This window comes from Pezoporus flaviventris, unplaced genomic scaffold (genome assembly GCF_033815535.1).
Source record: "Pezoporus flaviventris isolate CSIRO_AGI_PZ_B2104156 unplaced genomic scaffold, CSIRO_AGI_Pfla_v1 ptg000193l, whole genome shotgun sequence".
Classification (NCBI taxonomy): domain Eukaryota; kingdom Metazoa; phylum Chordata; class Aves; order Psittaciformes; family Psittacidae; genus Pezoporus; species Pezoporus flaviventris.
Window position 1 is genome coordinate 925,641 of NW_026892741.1, and position 17,507 is coordinate 943,147.

At 45.7% G+C, this 17,507-nt stretch overlaps 1 protein-coding gene and 1 long non-coding RNA gene across 7 annotated transcripts in view; one reads left to right on the forward strand and one right to left on the reverse strand.

The window, feature by feature from the left end:
- LOC133262199 (uncharacterized) overlaps positions 1-17,507 on the forward strand; it is a 170,183-nt gene that overhangs the window by 30,314 nt on the left and 122,362 nt on the right. The window lies entirely within an intron of this gene.
- Positions 9,921-17,507, reverse strand: part of LOC133262195 (chromodomain-helicase-DNA-binding protein 1-like) — a 110,403-nt gene continuing 102,816 nt past the window's right edge. For all 6 annotated transcript variants that reach the window (XM_061441146.1, XM_061441149.1, XM_061441148.1 and 3 more), the window contains 4 exons: positions 12,492-12,588; positions 12,231-12,288; positions 11,104-11,314; positions 9,921-10,906 (listed from right to left, as the gene is read on the reverse strand). In XM_061441146.1, the coding sequence (XP_061297130.1) occupies positions 10,543-10,906; positions 11,104-11,314; positions 12,231-12,288; positions 12,492-12,588 (730 nt within the window). In that variant the 3' untranslated portion in view covers positions 9,921-10,542. The remainder of the gene's footprint in view (positions 10,907-11,103; positions 11,315-12,230; positions 12,289-12,491; positions 12,589-17,507) is intronic.

Below are 17,507 nucleotides of genomic sequence, written 5' to 3' on the forward strand. Positions count from 1 at the left end.
TCAAGGTCCCTCTGGATGGCATTCCTTCCCTCCAGCGGATCACTCGAACCACACAGCTTGGTGTCATCCTCAAACTTACTGAGGGCACACTCAATCCCATTGTTCATGTCAGCAATGAAGATGTTGTACAAGACCGGTCCTAACACCGATCCCTGAGGGACACCACACGTTACTGGTCTCCAGCCGGACATTGAGCCATTGACCACAACTCTTTGAGTGCGGCCATCCAGCCAGTTCTTTATCCACCGAGTGGTCCATCCATCAAATCAATGCCTCTCCAATTTAGAGACAAGGATGTTGTGTGGGACAGTGTCAAACGCTTTACACAAGTCCAGGTAGATGACATCAACTGCTCTACCCCTGTCCATCAGTTCCGTAGTCCCATCATAGAAAGACACCAAATTGGTCAGGCAGGATTTCCCCTTAGTGAAGACATACTCGCTCTCACCAAGCACCTTGTTGTTTTTCATGTGCCTTGGCATGCCTTCCAGGAGTATCTGCTCCAAGATTTTGCCAGGCACAGAGATGAGACTGACTGGTCTGTAATTCCCCAGGTCATCCGTTTTCCCCTTCTTGAAAATGGGGGTTATATATCCCTTTTTCCAGTCATCGGGAACTTCACCTGAATGCCATGATTTTTCAAATATGATAGCCAGTGGCTGAGCAACTTCATTTGCCAGGTCCTTCAGGACCCATGGATGGATTTCATCAGGTCCCATGGACTCAGGCACGTTCAGGTTTTTAAGATGGTCTCGAACCAGGTCCTCTGCTACAGTGGGCACAAGGTCTTCATTTTCACAGTCCCCGCGTCTACCTTCCAGGACTTGGGTGGTATGGTCAGAGTGAAGACCGAGGCAAAGAAGTCATTCAGAACCTCAGCCTTCTCCAAATCCTGTGTAGCCAGTTCTCCCGAGAGCTTCCTGAGGGGGCCTACGTTCTCCCTAGTCTGTTTTTTATTTGCTATGTACCTGTAGAATCTTTTCCTAATATCCTTAACATCCCTAGCTAAGTTTAATTCTAACTGGGCCTTAGCTTTCCTAACCTGGTCCCTACCTTCCCAGACAAGATCCCTGTACTCTTCCCAGGCCGCCTGTCCTTGCTTCCACTTATTATAAGTCTCTTTTTTCATTTGAATTTTCCTCAGCAGCTCCTTATCCATCCAAGGAGGTCTCCTGGCCCTCCTGCTGCACTTCCTTCTGGTTGGGATGCAACATTCCTGAGCTTGTAGCAGGTGATCCTTCAATATCAACCAAGAGTCTTGGGCCCCCCCCCGCGGCACTTCCTTCTGGTTGGGATGCAACATTCCTGAGCTTGTAGCAGGTGATCCTTCAATATCAACCAAGAGTCTTGGGCTCCCCCGCCTCTAGGGCTATATCCCATGGAACCTTACTAAGCGGGTTCCTGAAGAGGCCAAAGTCTGCTCTTTTGAAGTCCAGGGCAGTGAGCTTGCTGCACACTCTTCTCACTGTCCTGAGGATCTCAAATTTGACCATCTCATGATCGCTGCATCCAAGCCTGCCCTGGAGTGGCACGTTTCCAAAGAGCCCTTCCCTGTTGGTGAGCACGAGGTCAAGCATGGCACCTCTCCTTGTCGGCTCCTCTATTACTTGAAGAAGGAAGTTGTCTTCTACACAATCGAGGAATCTCCTGGATTGCTTGTGCCAGGCCCTACTGTCCTTCCAACAGATGTCAGGGTGGTTGAAGTCCCCCATGAGAACAAGGGCCTGTGAGTGTGAGGCTTTTCTTATCTGTCTATAGAGTGCTTCATCCGCAGGTTCCTCTTGATCAGGCGGTCTGTAACAGATCCCCACAGTAATGTCTCCCATAGCTATATTCCCTTTAACCCTGACCCACAAACTCTCTGTTAACTGCTCCCCTGTCCCCAGACAGAGTTCCATACTCTCCAGCCTATCCCTAACATAAAGGGCAACTCCCTCTCCCCATCTGCCAGGCCTGTCTTTTCCAAAGAGCCTGTAACCTTCCATTCCAACACTCTAGTCATAGGAGCTATCCCACCATATTTCTGCGATGTCTATTATATCATACCCCCGTAGACGTGCACACATCTCTAATTCCTCGTTTGTTCCCCATGCTACAGTCATTTGTATAGAGGCATCTGAGCCGAGCTCCAAATGAAGCCGGCTCATTGGCTGGAGCGGCTGGAATATATCTACATTGCTCTGAGCATTTATTATAGGTGCTGGCAACTTACTGGGAGTGTTGGAACGGAATGATGCCCCCCTCTCTCAACAGATCTAGTTTAAAGTCTCCTTGACCAGTCTGGCAAGCCTCCTACCAAAACTGCTCTTTCCCTTCTTTATCATCAGACCAGCTCCACCAGCCCCCAGTAGATCTGGCCTACAAACTTGGGTCCTGTGTTCAAGACACCCAAACCCCTGACTATGACACCACCCTTTTAACCATTTATTAACCTGGCTAATCCTCCTAGCTCTTTTTTAGGTCCTCCCCCTTATCCTGGAGAATTGATGAAAAGACTGTCTGAGCTCCAGAGCCCTTAACCACCTCTCCCAGGGCTCTGTAGTCCTTCTTAATGTTCTCCAGGCTACTGCTATCCATATCACTAGCACCTACATGGATCACTTGAAGTGGGTAATAGTCCATGGGACTTACTAGAGCAGGCAGCCTCTCTGCTACATCCCTGATCTGCGCCCCTGGTAGGCAACACACCTCCCTTGAGACTGGGTCAGGCTGACAGATGAGTGCTTCTGTCCCTTTCAATGTAGAGTCCTGTACTACTACGACCCCCCGCTTTTTCCGGGCAGCACCAGTAGAGATATTTACCAGTGCATCAGCCAGCTGTTTCTGGTGCAAGTGCGTTTCCTCATTAACCTCCTGCAGGACAGCAAAGTGGTTCTGTGTGGGGACAACAGATTTAGGAGGAAGCCCCTTCTTTTAATTGTCCTTTTCCTCCTTTTTTTGTTGTTTTTTTTTTTTTGTCACTAATTCCCAGCTTCCCGGGTTAACGGCCTTCTTCTTTCCTTCATGAGCTAGAGGGGAAGCTTGAGGCCCCTGCTCAGTTTGGGCCTGGAGCAAGCATTCCTGCTTCCTCTCAGCTACCCTGACATCTTGCAGCCTATTAACAGCATCCCGCAGCATCGCCATCTGCTGCAGGAGGACCTCCACCAGGGAGCACAGAGAGCAGCCCTGCCCATTGTGCACCTTTCCCTCACAAGACCAGTGCAGGCACTGTCTACTCTCCAAGCTCTGCACTGCAGGCTCCCCTCTCGTCTGCTCTGTCTGGGTGCCTATGCTGGCCACTGCCGGGGCAGCCACAGCAGAGCTCCCAGACCGGGCCCATGTCATACGACGAGTGCTCACCGTCCCGCTTGCCTGCCCGCACGAACTGCTGTGCAAACTGTCTCGACCGGCTCTGTTTGCCCACTCTGCCTCGACCCGCTCTGTTCGTGCGCTCCTGGTCACCCACGCTCCCTAGGGCAGGTTTTTAACCAGTCAGGGCTGGTGCTGCTGCTTCTGGCTGTAAGTGGCAAGGAGAAGCAAGACAGGCCAACCCAATGTGGGTGATAAGCAAACTTCCACTTTATTTATGACGCAGTTCACTTATATAGGAGTGGTATTTAGCCACGCCTCCTAGGCGCAACAGTATTGGTTAGACATACACAGCTTCCTCCACATTCTCCTCCCAACTCCAGTTTCCAGTTACCTGTGGGGCCTACCCCTTGCCTTGCTCGCACAGGCCTCTAAGGCTCCATGGCCCTGCTCATAGAGCCATTCTGCAACAATTCCCCCCTTTTTCTTTGTGCAAGCAAGGCATTGTGGGTTATTCTGTTCACCTGTTTTATCACACAACTATAAGCAAGTCTAATAGCTACAATGATTAACCTAACAATGATACATAAGCGCAGTACTTCAAATAGCAGTGTTTTAAGTCAACCTGTAATGCCCCATGAGGACAACCATTTAGTTATCCCTAGGTCACTGCTCACTTGCAGTTGCTGGGTAAGCTGAGCAAGCTGAGCCAGGGTTTTCAGCTGTGCATGTATTGAGTTAAAATGACCAGAAAGATTCATACAACACATTCCATCAAACTCTTCACATCCATGTCCCTGTTCCAACAGCAAAAGGTTCTGGAGTGTTGCATGTCTTAGAGAGTCAACATTTAAACAACAAATCAAAAATTGCCTTCGATGTAGTATTTGTCTGCTTAGCAACTCAGTCTGCTTAGTTGAGCCAAGGCCCCTGCTGAAGCACTTACAGTGATTTGGCATATTATGATTGGATACATGTTTTGAAGACCCTTAGTGACTAACATGTAATTGGTTAAACACAGGTGTGAGAACTCAACCTTGAAAGCTTGCCAACAGTACACAGTTCTCATTAACTTGGTGAATTCCAGCCTCTTATCTTGCTTGCTTAAGCTTCTTCAGGCCTCCCATGGCCTTGCTGTATCTTTCAGGACTATTCAAGGTTTATGTACCAATTATGCATTCTCCCGTGAGAACACGGTCTCCACATCTTCCCTCTTTTGTTTTATCCAGTAACAAGTCGCTACTACAGCAAGGCAAACACACATTTACATTAGCAGAGTAACTATTACAGGGTGCAACAGCATGTTGAAGATGCTGATGGCAGGGAGGGACTAGCCAAAGAAATTTCTTACCAGTGGAATTCTCCCACCCTCTTAATTTGTTCTATCACCTGCTTTATAACACTACCATTGTACTGAAATCTTTCTAGCTTTTGCCTTAGCATTTTCTAGCAGCTACTGCAAATTTCCATACTCTAACATCTCTTTTACAAGTGACAAATCTGTACAATAGAAGGTACAGTTTCTTATTGGCAACTAGCTAGTAAATACAGGTGGTTTTATACACAAAATCACAACCTCTAATAATAGCTACTTTACAAGCACACATATTCAGGATGTTACTTTTCAGTTGTCCCCAAGTGATGTTTTGCAGTTATTCGTTCTTTCTCTTCATCTCATTCTGCTTGGGGTATTCATGGTCAGCTCCTGTAGCTGAGGCATCAGGTTTTTCCATCCTGCTGGGCAACAGCTATAGGGGCCTGCCTGCTTCAGCAGCAACCATAAATACCTGCCGGCAAAGGCACCTTTACATTAACCCTTTCATGACCGAAATGTTAAACAGCTACCCGTTGAAAGCTTTTACATGAACCCAACAAGAAAAATACACAGAACACCGTCTGCCCTCAGCACACACACACACACACGCGTATGGGATCCCACAAGCACACTCCACACAACTACAATATTTGAAGCACAAAATCCAGACAATCATTACTCCCACTACAGTTCCACGTACAGAACGTGGCACAAGGACCCTGTGGAGACTAACAGAAAAACAGCTCCAAGAAGCATCATTGCAGTGCGAGGTGGCAGGCTCAACCTTAGCGGGCGTCCCCGCAGAGGCTCTGCCTCCCCCACATCGCATGAGGCTTGGGCTTTTATACTGACCAAAATGCACACTCGTTCCGACACAGGTGGCCAGCCTGTGCTGGAAGAAGTGGCCAGCAGTATCTACAAAGGTCTCCAAGGGTTGATAGAAACCTGGACATACTTATATTTACCAACTTCTAGTACATGAGTATCACAGAGAAACTGTATGGGCTCCCCCTGTCAATTGCAAGAAAAAATCATAACATATACAGCTTGAGTGTAAGAGGATTTTAACGTGGTCACTGTTTGTCAGGCCTCCTTAACTATTTTGAGATCAAGAGCTTCCCACTCTTTAGCCCCCTGCTGTGTAGTAAACACGGGATATGCAAAGATGCCCATTGTAGAAAATTCCCCAGTAATGATCGCATCCTTGGTTACCCATTGTTACAGCTGAGCTCCAGGGCCAGTGAGTCTGAGCAGACCTACCCGGGAGACGAAGAGTCAGAGTCTGGAAGCAGAGGATATAAATATGGCTCGGATTCAGGGGATTTGGGGGCTGATCCTGGGCCGAACTCAGGGTCTCCGTTGCTCGCAGCTGTGTCTTTCTTATCAGATGTCTCTCGTTCGGTATGTAGCCATCTGCAGACCTGGCTCCTCTGTAACCGAGTTAAAAATTTCCACTCTAGGGCATAGTGGGTTGGAAAGGCTCGCAGTTCCTTTAAATCTCCCGCTAGAGCATGATCTCTATTTTCTACTGAGTGCTTCAAAATGGCGCCCCAATCGATTTGGCGCCGAGGCACCGCCCTCTTTCTTTCGGATTCCTCGACATTTATCATGCGCATCCCTTCTAATATACTTTCTCTGTCCTTTTCAAAGTCCCTACTTTCGGAACTGGGGTGGTGGGGGAGCAGGGAGTTGCCCCTCCTCCGCTGCACCTTCTGATGAAGAAGGAGGGGGAGAAAAGGAAGGGGGGAGAACACTGTGCTTCGCGAGTTGGGGGAAACGAGTTGTAATCCTCCCCGGTTTCAACCGACCCGGGTGTCCTGGGTTCAGCAGTAGCAGTCATGTTTTTCCTTTGTGTTAGCTGGTGCAGTGTTGTGTTTTGACTTCCAGCCTGGGAACAGTGTTGGTGAAGCCAATGTTTGCGGTTGTTGCTAAGTGATGTTTACCCTGACCAAGGACTTTGTGAGGCTCATGCTCTGCCAGGGAGGAGGTGAAGCTGTGAGGAAGCAGAGATGGGGCGCCTGACCTGGGCTAGCCAGGGAGGTATTCCATACCACAGCACGTCATGCCCGGGGTGGGGGGTAACTGGGAGTTACCCGGAAGGACACGGGCTTCCGGGTGGAACTCGTTTTCTTGGCCGGTGGTATCGTATTCTTTTCCCTTGTTATTTTCCCTTATCATTGTTGTAGTTGATAGTAGCGGTGGTGATTTGTGTACATTGGTTGCTGGACTGTTCTTGTCTCAACCTGTAGGAGTTGAACTCTTTCGATCCTCCTCCCCGTTCCTCCGGGAGCGGGGAAGCGGAGAGCCCCGGTGGGGGCGGGGGGAGGGGGGGACACGGACCTCGATTGTTGTCAGCTCGGCACCACTCACTGGGAGTGAGTGAACAAGTTACCTGACTGGGTTTAAACCACGACACGGGGACGTCTGTTCCTAGTTTCTCCGTTGCTACCGCGGCAGTTTTCTTTTCCGCCTTGTATCTTTTTATAGTTTATTACTTCTTTCCGTGGTTTACCAAGTTTCTTTGCCGTTTTATCATCATTAAGCATTGAGTCAAATAGTTCATCACCAAACTTTCGCCACTCCCTCTCCTCAAAAACTGTATTAGGATCTACAAAAAATCCCTTAGCCTTCCCTACAGCCACTAGACCTGCTAGCTGCTTTAGAGTCTCAGGCTCAATTCCCCTCTTTTATAAAAAGCACTGTAATAAGTCCAGGACTACCGCTTGGTTCATTTTCATGGCCAGTCTTTTCCGGATCGTCTTCTTCTGGGTCGTCCTGTAACCTCGGTCTCCGTATCGGCCTCCTGACGCAGCAGTGTCTGGTTCGCCCCAGTGGTGGACTCCTTCCGGTTAGTCCAAGCACCCGGGTCCGTCACGCCACCGCAGCAGCATTGCCCGCGCTCCCCAGCCGCTGCCGCCGGCACCACTCACTCGCCATTCCGGGTCCCTGATACTCGGGGCCCTGTTTTCCAGGTCCCCGCTAACCGGGGCCCTGTATTCCGGGTCCCCGCTAGTCGGGGCCCTGTAATCCGTGGCCCCGTTAACCGGGGCCCTGTAATCCGGGTCCCCAGTAGCCGGGGCCCATTAGTCCATGGTCCCTGTTCGGGCGCAATTTGTAAGCAGCGAGGAGAAGCAAGACAGGCCAACCCAATGTGGGTTATAAGCAAACTTCTACTTTATTTTTGACGCAGTTCACTTATATAGGCGTGGAATTTAGCCACACCTCCTAGGCACAACAGTATTGGTTAGACCCACACAGCTTCCTCCACATTCTCCTCCCACCTCCGGTTTCTGGTTACCTGTGGGGCCTACCCCTTGCCTTGCTCGCACAGGTCTCTAAGGCTCCATGGCCCTGCTCAGAGCCATTCTGCAACATCTGGCTCCGCCCCCTGTGAGTCAGCTGCGTGCGTCAGCTGAGCTGCTGGCTCCTGGGCAGGTCCTGTCGAGGACTTGAGGCTCCCTCAGTAGCTCTTGCCGCTCTGAGTTGAGGCTCCTGGACGCTGATCTCCCCCCTGCTCCGGTGTTAAAGGCGTCCTCTCTCGAGCTACTCACCTCAGCTACTCACATTGTGAAGCAGAATTCACCAAGCGTTGGATTGTTCACCCACTAATAGGGAATGTGAGCTGGGTTTAGACCGTCGTGAGACAGGTTAGTTTTACCCTACTGATGATGTGTTGTTGCAATAGTAATCCTGCTGCTCAGTCAGTCTTGTTCAGAATGCGTGGGTGAAGGTCTTCCCGAATCTTTGTTAGCGTAGACAGGCCTTCCTCACAGGAGAAGGAAAACTCCTATCTTCAAACCCGGGCTGATGGAGCTTGTCTAGCCTTTTATGGTCTTCCATCAAAGAGAAAGACACTCTGTCCTGGGTTCAGCAGTAGCAGTCATGTTTTTCCTTTGTGTTAACTGGTGCAGTGCTGTGTTTTGACTTCTAGCTTGAGAACAGTGTTGGTGAAGCCGATGTTTTCGGTTGTTGCTAAGTGATGTTTACCCTGACCAAGGACTCTGTGAGGCTCATGCTCTGCCAGGGAGGAGGGGAAGCTGTGAGGAAGCAGAGACGGGGCGCCTGACCCGGGCTAGCCGGGGAGGTATTCCATACCACAGCACGTCATGCCCGTGGTGGGGGGGTAACTGGGAGTTACCCGGAAGGACAGGGGCTTCCGGGTGGAACTCGCTTTCTTGGCCGGTGGTATCGTATTCTCTTCCCTTGTTATTTTCCCTTATCATTGTTTTAGCTGATAGTAGCGGTGGCGATTTGTTGCTGGACTGTTCTTGTCTCAACCCATAGGAGTTGCACTCTCTCGATCCTCCTCCCCGTTCCTCCGGGAGTGGGGAAGGGGAGAGCCCCGGTGCGGGGGGGGGGGGGGAAACGGACACGGACCTCGATTGTTGTCAGCTCAGCACCACTCACTGGGAGTGAGTGAACAAGTTACCTGACTGGGTTTAAACCACGACACACTCTTACAAAACCTATGACCTGTGGACTTTGCTGTCACCATCCTAGGTAACTAGGCCGTGGTAGTTAAACCTCAGGTTTAAAAGGTGGGGCCAGTTCTGCGCAAGCTGCGCTTCACCTAAAAAATCCACTGCGCAGGCTGGAAGGGCTTACTCTCACTTGTCTGTATGGACGGGTGAGCGTCTAAACGGTAGGTGACAAGGTGCATGGGAAGCTGCAGATCCAATGTTGCATGTGGGCGGAGCAGCACATAGGTAGCTTGAGTTAGCTCAGGAGTTGACAGTCGTGGTCGGACACTTTCTGATTGCCTAAGCAGCCTTCTTTTCCAACCAGATTTGGATATCCCACATGCCCTTGGTCATTGTGCTTGTAGTAAGCGTGGTTAAAGCCCTTCCCAAATCTTCGCTCGCGAAGCCAAGCCATCAATCAATTAATAGAAAGCCATTCAAATGTAATATTGGCTGCATAGCACATTTGACATTATTGACCATTTTAAGAGGGAAAACATATATTTTCAACAAATTTTGGCTGATTTGGATATTAAATACTCCTGTAAAACCAATGGACTGGAAAAAACTTTTCAAATAGTTTAGCTGAATATTTCCTACCATTTCATTACAACAAATCACAATATTGACAGTTCAATAGAAAAATAAAAACAAAACATATATCTGAAGCATCTGATAAAAGAAGGGCATTAAATGAAATAAAAATGTTGCATTTCCCCATTTTTGTATTCTCAACAGTGATTTCATAAAGATATTTTATTAAGAATTGTTAGTACTTTGTAACTTTATTTCATACTTGTGACAAGGCCTGAGTTGGTGGGGAATGGAACAAGGAAAAAAAAAGAAAGCTCATTCAATTAGTTTGCAATAATTTTCAGCCATTTATTTTGTTTTGTAAAAAGGCATTATTACAACTGATCACAAACAGGAGAAATCTTGGGTATTTTACAGCTATAGGTACAGAACTTAAATATTCAAGCTTGTGATGAAAAGCGGCAACATGGTTGCAGTGTACAACGTAAAGAAATAGCTTTAGAAAGTGAGACAAAGTCCTTGATAACTCTTTACTAAGAAAACAAAACAAACTCTTAATTCTTTCCTGAAATATGACTACAGGTCAGTGTTTAAAAATTCATTTAAAAACATAAATTGAACTGTGCTCAGCCTAAAAACAGTCTTATAAGATCCAGTCTGAATGGGGCAGTGTTGAGGACCCAGTAAAAGTAAACATTTTCCATTTCTTAAAGAGAGGAAAAGAAAAAAAAAAAAAATAAGTGCCACAACATGTGCAGCATAAACTTTAAATACAAAAATATTTTTCAATTGTTGGGATGATAGATCATGCATTCCGGAAAGAAGTAACAATACTGCTACTGACAGAATACCCAGTCCATATCTTTCAAGTCACGTAAGGCTTTCATGTCACTGTGTAGCTTACTGCATATGGCTAAAAGAAGATCCAAAAAATGGCAGTCTTTGTTAAGTTCTCTGGCTACTCCATGTATGTTCAGGTGTACTTTTATGATCTGACGAGTGTTCAAATGGAGATCTGTGTCCTAAAGGAGACATTGAACCATAAGGAGACCTCTGATCTAATGGTGATTTTGGGCCACTACCAGAAGCTCTGTGGTCCATTTGCCAGTCTAAGTGGTACCTATAATCTCTGGAAAATTTATGATGGCTGTACTCTGAAGTGGAACGGTGATCTGAAAGTATCCTGTGATCTGAATGGGAACGGTGATCTGAATGAGGCCGACTGTCTTTTAAACTTCCTTCCAGGTTTGACCTGTGATCTCTGCTCCTGTGGTCATCCAACTTTCTATGCTTACTATCACTATAGTATCTGAAAAGATTTACTTATATTAGTATGACTGAACACATAGTAAGAACTACAATTATGTCATTAAGTAGAACTGCATTAGAGAAATTTATTTGCAATTCTGCATTACTCAGAAATGGTACTTTGGTACTTACTACAAGCATACTGCAAAACTAGGAAGGGAATTCTTAACAGATTTTACAATTGCTGAAGCAATTTACCTGCTGTCTTGTTTATAGTGATCCCAGTCTCTGTGGTCTTTTCCATTGCTGAAGGATGAATAGGACCTTTTCCTAGAGTCACTTTTCTTATGAGCATCTTGCTGATGCCTGTCCTTATGAAGATCATGGTATTGTGGCAAACGTCTATCAGAAGAATAACTGTCCCTGCTGCTGTCATCATGGTTTGTATTATCTTTCAGTCTTTCTACATCTGTTTAATAAAGCAGAGGTTATAAAGAAGTCTCGTACACAATAAATTTTTTTCTTTACCAATTCAAATAGCACTTCTACCTGTCAGATTTAAAGCAATGTGAAAGCGGAATTATAATTTGAGAAAAACAAGATCTAAATAATAGAAAGACGAATGCATTAATGTGAGTGAACCGAAAGAAACCTCAGAAGTAAATAGAAGGCAAGCAAGCCAGAAATATAGATATGTAGGGCTGAAAAACTAAAATTTTCCACCTTACAAACTGGAGAGGTCCAAATGAGCAGTGAATAGAGGCCAGGTGCTCTAGAAGAGCAATTTTAAACAGAACAGTAGGAAGTTCCTCTCTAAGGAGAGATAGTCCTCGCATGAACACCAGTTTTAGAGGTACACCTTGTTGATGAAAGGTTTTTAGTGGCATTACTAAAATACATTATACTAATTTTAAACCCATGATAACATACTCAAGGTTTTACATAACATGATAGACAACCAAGTATTATAAGAAGGCAAGCGTGGGAGCATAGAAAAACAGTATTATTGTCAACAGTAAAAGACATCCCATATGACTGGTTGATAACCATGTCATCAGGGAATATCTTTCTTATGATATTGTGTCATTACAACTGCTACAGAAAGGTATAGAACCTCCAAGAAGTGTTGAGCTGGTCATTCTCCCTCCTCAAAATTAAATGCAAAAAAAAGAATGGCCAAATAACTTGCTACTAAAATCAGTAAGTACCAAGCTCAGTCTGTGCTCAGCTGTATTTCATCATCAAACGAGTGAATTTACACTAAGTCGGGCTATCCCTATGATATCCAGCAATATGGGAGTTCTAGGAGACAGTTTTAAGCTTATTTCATTTTCCATACCATCATTTAAGATATCCAGCACAATAATGTGCTCAAGATTTCTTACCTGGATTTCTAATTACACATGTACTCACACTGCTGCTAATATTCTGGTCATTGTGTTGCTAAAAGAGACAAATATGAAAATTGTCATTGATAAATCCCAAAGTTGCATCTGAATTCTTCAGAAAATGTCCTAAGAAACAGACTAGCTTACTATACAGTAGAATAAACTTCAAATGTACCGAGTGTACTCAATCTATACTTAATAAAACAATTATAAACTTAGAATATATATTTATATATTTAGAGAGCTTGAAAGCATTACCTGAGATTCTTGACGTTTTTTGATTGCATGTTTATACAGCTTGTGCAGCTTTCTGGCATCAAATTCTGTAAACTTAGAGACAAAAATCCACAAGTTCCTGAGGAAAAAGAAAAGAGAGGTTATAATTCTTTCATATATTAATTCTTATTGTATTATACAACGGAACATGGACTTAACTATTTCAACAGTACTTCAGTAAACTGAAATCATTATAAAGTCCGATACACTGAATATTACTGTGAGAGACTGAACTGAGATCACATTCCATTGTCCACTGTCTCAAAGATTGCTGCGTGAGGAACTAAGACTATACCATCCATTACTGGTGTGAGTAACTGAGATCACATTCCACTGTCCATTGTGTGTGATCAACCAGGAATGTGAAGTAGGTACTTCCCCCTAACACATAATAAAAGGTGACAAAGTTAATCACCAGAGTAGCCACTCACCAACGAAGACTATGGATCCTCAGGACGCCACTGGATCCATGGTTTTGACAATGTCTCTGCACTATCTGTTCCAAATGCTTGCTTAATTTCTATCCTTTTTTCCAAACTGTCCTATTGCTACTAAATAATTATATATTTAATAATAATATTTTTATAATAGTTATCTTTTTATAATAAACAAATTGACTGATTGCAGTACTTGACCTTGTTTGTGCCTTAATTTCACTCTGGGGATCAGGAACAAATTATTTCTGACACTTGGTTTTATTCAGTCAGACCTTGACAATTACCAAGCTGCACAGCAAATAGTACTTAGCTGTATTTCAAGCATTTGAGAAATTAATTCCTTTAATAATTTGTCATTTTCTAATATTTATTGCAATGACTGCAGAATGCAAAGTGCATGAAAAGTAGAATTCTGTTAATAGAATTATTTGTGAAATTGCATAAAAACCTAAAGTTCAATTTCTTGCGCAATTCTTTTGAGAGATTGTTTGAAATATGACAGAAAACTTGAGTATTTACAACTCAGTAAAGATTCTTCCAAAGTTGAAATCTTGAAGTGTAAGAAATTTGACCTACATTCCTCATTTCCTAGATATCAGTGCCAGGATTTTTCTACAGAATTCCAAATCCTGGTCAAAGCTTTTGAAACCTAATGAGAAATCTGAAAGAGGATGGAAATAACCTGGCAAAACTTTTATCCTAATCTATGTTATGAAAGAGGAAATGAAAACAAATCAACTCTTAAAGACAATACCAGATCTAAGGTCTAGAATTCTTTTAGCAAAGTTTACAGTTGAAGTGCTTAAAAGACTACAGAATACTACTAAATAGTGTTTAGTTCAGAAACATCTCAAGTTTGTAGGCTCAAAAAGCATCTATCTGCTCTTTCACTGTGGTGATTGAAACATGTAGTGGTTTAAGTGCAGTCAGTAACCCACGCAGCCTGGTTGCTTACTCCCCGCCTTTCTCCCCACCCGCCTCCCCCAAGGGATGGGGAGGAGAATCTAAACTCCCACGGGCTGAGATAAGAACAGCCCAGTAACTAAGGTATAACACAAACCCACTACTGCTACCACCAATAATAATAATGATAAGGGAAATAACAAGGGAAGAGAATACAATACCACACGTTGATACCCAGCCCAACCAAGCAGTGAACTAGCCCTTCTGGGAAACTCTCAGTTACATCCTGGGTATGACGTGCTGTGGTATGGAATACCTCTTTGGACATTTTGGGTCAGGTGTCCTGTCTCTGCTTCCTCCCGGTTTCCCCTCCTCCCTGGCAGAGCATGAGCCTCACAAAGTCCTTGGTCAGGGTAAACATTACTTAGCAACAACTGAAAACATCAGTATTATCAGCACTGTTCCCAGGCTGAAAGTTTAAAACACAGCACTGCACCAGCTACTAAGAAGAAGAAAAAATGACTGCTACTGCTGAACCCAGGGCAATATCCACCCCTTATTCCATACCATTCGCGTCATGCTCAGATCCCAAATTTTCAATATACCATTGCTCTTACATATATATATATATATACACATAAAAACACACACAGACAGAGAGAGAGATCATTCCTTAGCGCACCAATCCCTATAATGCTGCTGAGTCCATACGGTCCATGATGTCAGGTTCCATCTCTTGTAACAGTCTTTTGGGGCAGGAGAGGCTGTGTGCAGTGTGGGATCGTTGTCTGCTGATGCTGATTGTTCCTTTACCACAGAACTCGTCTGGTTCTATCAAAGTTCATTCTCTGTTGGGATGATGGTCGAAGGGAAGTCAGAGCCAATAACTGGTGACCTGAAGACATCTAGCTGGTGGGCTAAAAATGTATTACATAGCAGGCAACAGCATACAATTAAGTTCATTGGCTGTTTTCCCCTGAAATCAAATCCCCTTGAGGTATACATCGGACTTACCCATCTTCCTGCATTACCCACCAAGTATATCTGGGTTCCAGAGCAAAAGCAATCCCACAAGTGGGTTTGCCTTTAATTGAAGCAGGAATAACCCAGATTGACATCCTCAACAAATTCTTCATGTGCACCACAGGAACTTTGTTCCCTCTGCAATATGTAAAAGCTCTGACTGGGATGGGCCAGCCCTGTTGGCAGATCCTCTGGTGTTGACCAACCAGGTGGCCTTTGGTAAATGTGTATCCCATTGTACCACTAGATTTTAGCAGAGGCTGGTGCATGGTAGGGCATGTAATATACCCACTCAATGCCATGCTCTTTGGCTAAGTGTCTATAAGTTTATTCCGGGAATGAGTCCCACTGTCTGACTCAGCTCTCTCGGGGAGCCGTGTAGCCACAAAATCTGTTTCTCAAGGCCCAGGATAGTGTTCCAGGCAGTGGCGTGGGGCACAGCGTATGTTTTCAGACATCTGGTGGTTGCATCCACCATGGTAAGCACATGGCGCTTGCCTTGGCGGGTTGTCGGCAGTGTGATATAGTCAACCTGCCAGGCTTCCCCATATTTATACTTCGGCCATTGTCCTCCATACCAAAGAGGCTTTAACCGTTTAGCTATCACGGGCCCATCTGTATGTTGCATCGCTGCCTTCATGGCCTGAAATGTCATGGGCCCACCGGGCCAAAAATAATTCACCTTTATGTTGCCAATCTAAGTCCATCTGAGCCACTTCAATCTTAGCCGCTTTATCCACTTGTTGGTTGTTCTGGGGTTCCTCAGTGGCCCGACTCTTGGGTACATGAGCATCTACATGACGTACCTTCACCACCGGGTTCTGCACCCGGGCAGCAATATCTTTCCACAGTGCAGCAGCCCAGATGGGTTTACCTCTGCTTTGCCAGTTGCTCTGCTTCCATTGCTTCAACCACCCCCACAGGGCATTTGCCACTATCCATGAGTCAGTATAGAGGTAAAGTACTGGCCACTTTTCTCCTTCAACAATGTCCAGGGCCAGCTGGACGGATTTTACCGCGGCAAACTGACTCGATTCACCCTCTCCTTCAGCAGTTTCTGCAACTTGTCGTCCAGGACTCCATACAGCTGCCTTCCATCTCCGATGCTTTCCCACAATACGGCAAGATCCATCAGTAAACAAGGCATACTGCTTTTCACTTTCTGACAGTTTATTACATGGTGGGGCCTCTTCCGCACGCTTCACCTGCTCCTCTGGTGACATTCCAAAATCTTTGCTCTCTGGCCAGCCCATTATGACTTCTAGAATGCCTGGACGACTGGGATAACCTATTCGAGTTTGTTGTGTAATTAGTGCAGCCCATTTACTCCATGTAGCATCAGTTGCATGATGTGTAGACGAGACCCTGCCTTTGAACATCCAGCCAAGCACGGGCAACTGGGGTGCCAGGAGGAGCTGTGCTTCAGTGCCAATCACTTCTGAAGCAGCTCAACCCCCTTCATAGGATGCCAGTATCTCCTTCTCAGTTGGGGTATAGCTGGTCTCACATCCCTTGTATCCCCAACTCCAAAAGCCGAGGGGTCAACTTCGAGTCTTCCTTGGAGCTTTCTACCAGAGGCTCCAGGTAGGACCACTCACCCTGGCTGCAGTGTAGAGTACATTTTTTACATCTGGCCCGGTCCAGACTGGTCCAAGGGCTACTGCATGAACTACCTCGTGTTTAATTTGCTCAAAGGCTTGTTGTTGCTCAGGGCCCCATTTAAAATCATCTTTATTACAGGTCACATGATAGAGAGGGCTTACAATCGAACTGTAATTTGGGATGCACATTCTCCAGAACGCCACTGCACCCAAGAAAGATTGTGTTTCTTTCTTATTAGTTGGCGGAGACATTGCTGTTATCTTGTTGATCACATCTGTGGGGATCTGGCGACGTCCATCTTGCCATTTTATTCTCAAAAATTGAATCTCGTGTTCAGGTCCCTTGACCTTATCCTTTTTATGGCAAAACTGGCTTTCAGCAGGATTTTCCTCCCTTAATCAAAACGTCTTTCGCTGTATTGCCCTACACGATAACATCATCAATGTATTGCAGATGTTCTGGAGCTTGCCCCTGTTCCAGTGCAGTCTGGATCAGTCCACGGCAGATGGTAGGGCTGTGTTTCCACCCCTGGGTCAGTTGGTTCCAAGTGAACTGGACACCCCTCCAAGTACAAGCAAACTGTGGCCTGCACTCTGCTGCCAAAGGAATTGAGAAAAAAATGCATTGACAATATTAATCGTGGCATGCCACTTGGCTGCCTTTGACTCCAGTGCATACTGAAGTTCTAGCACGTCTAGTATAGCAGCACTCAATGGTGGTGTAACATCAGTCTACTGTTAGTCTCCATTCTCCATTAGACTCCACTGTCCGTTAGACTTTTGTACTGGCCAGATGGGGCTATTAAAGGGTGAGCAGGTCCTACTGATCACTCCTTGACTCTCCAGTCTATGGATCAGATTATGGATGGGAATCAAGGAGTCTCGGTTGGTGCCATATTGCCGCTGGTGCACTGTTATGGTCGCGATTGGCACTTGTTGTTCTTCAACCCTCAGCAACCCCACAACAGAAGAATCTTCTGAGAGACCTGGCAAGGAGGACAGCTGCTGACTTTCCTCAGTCTCCAAAGCAGCAA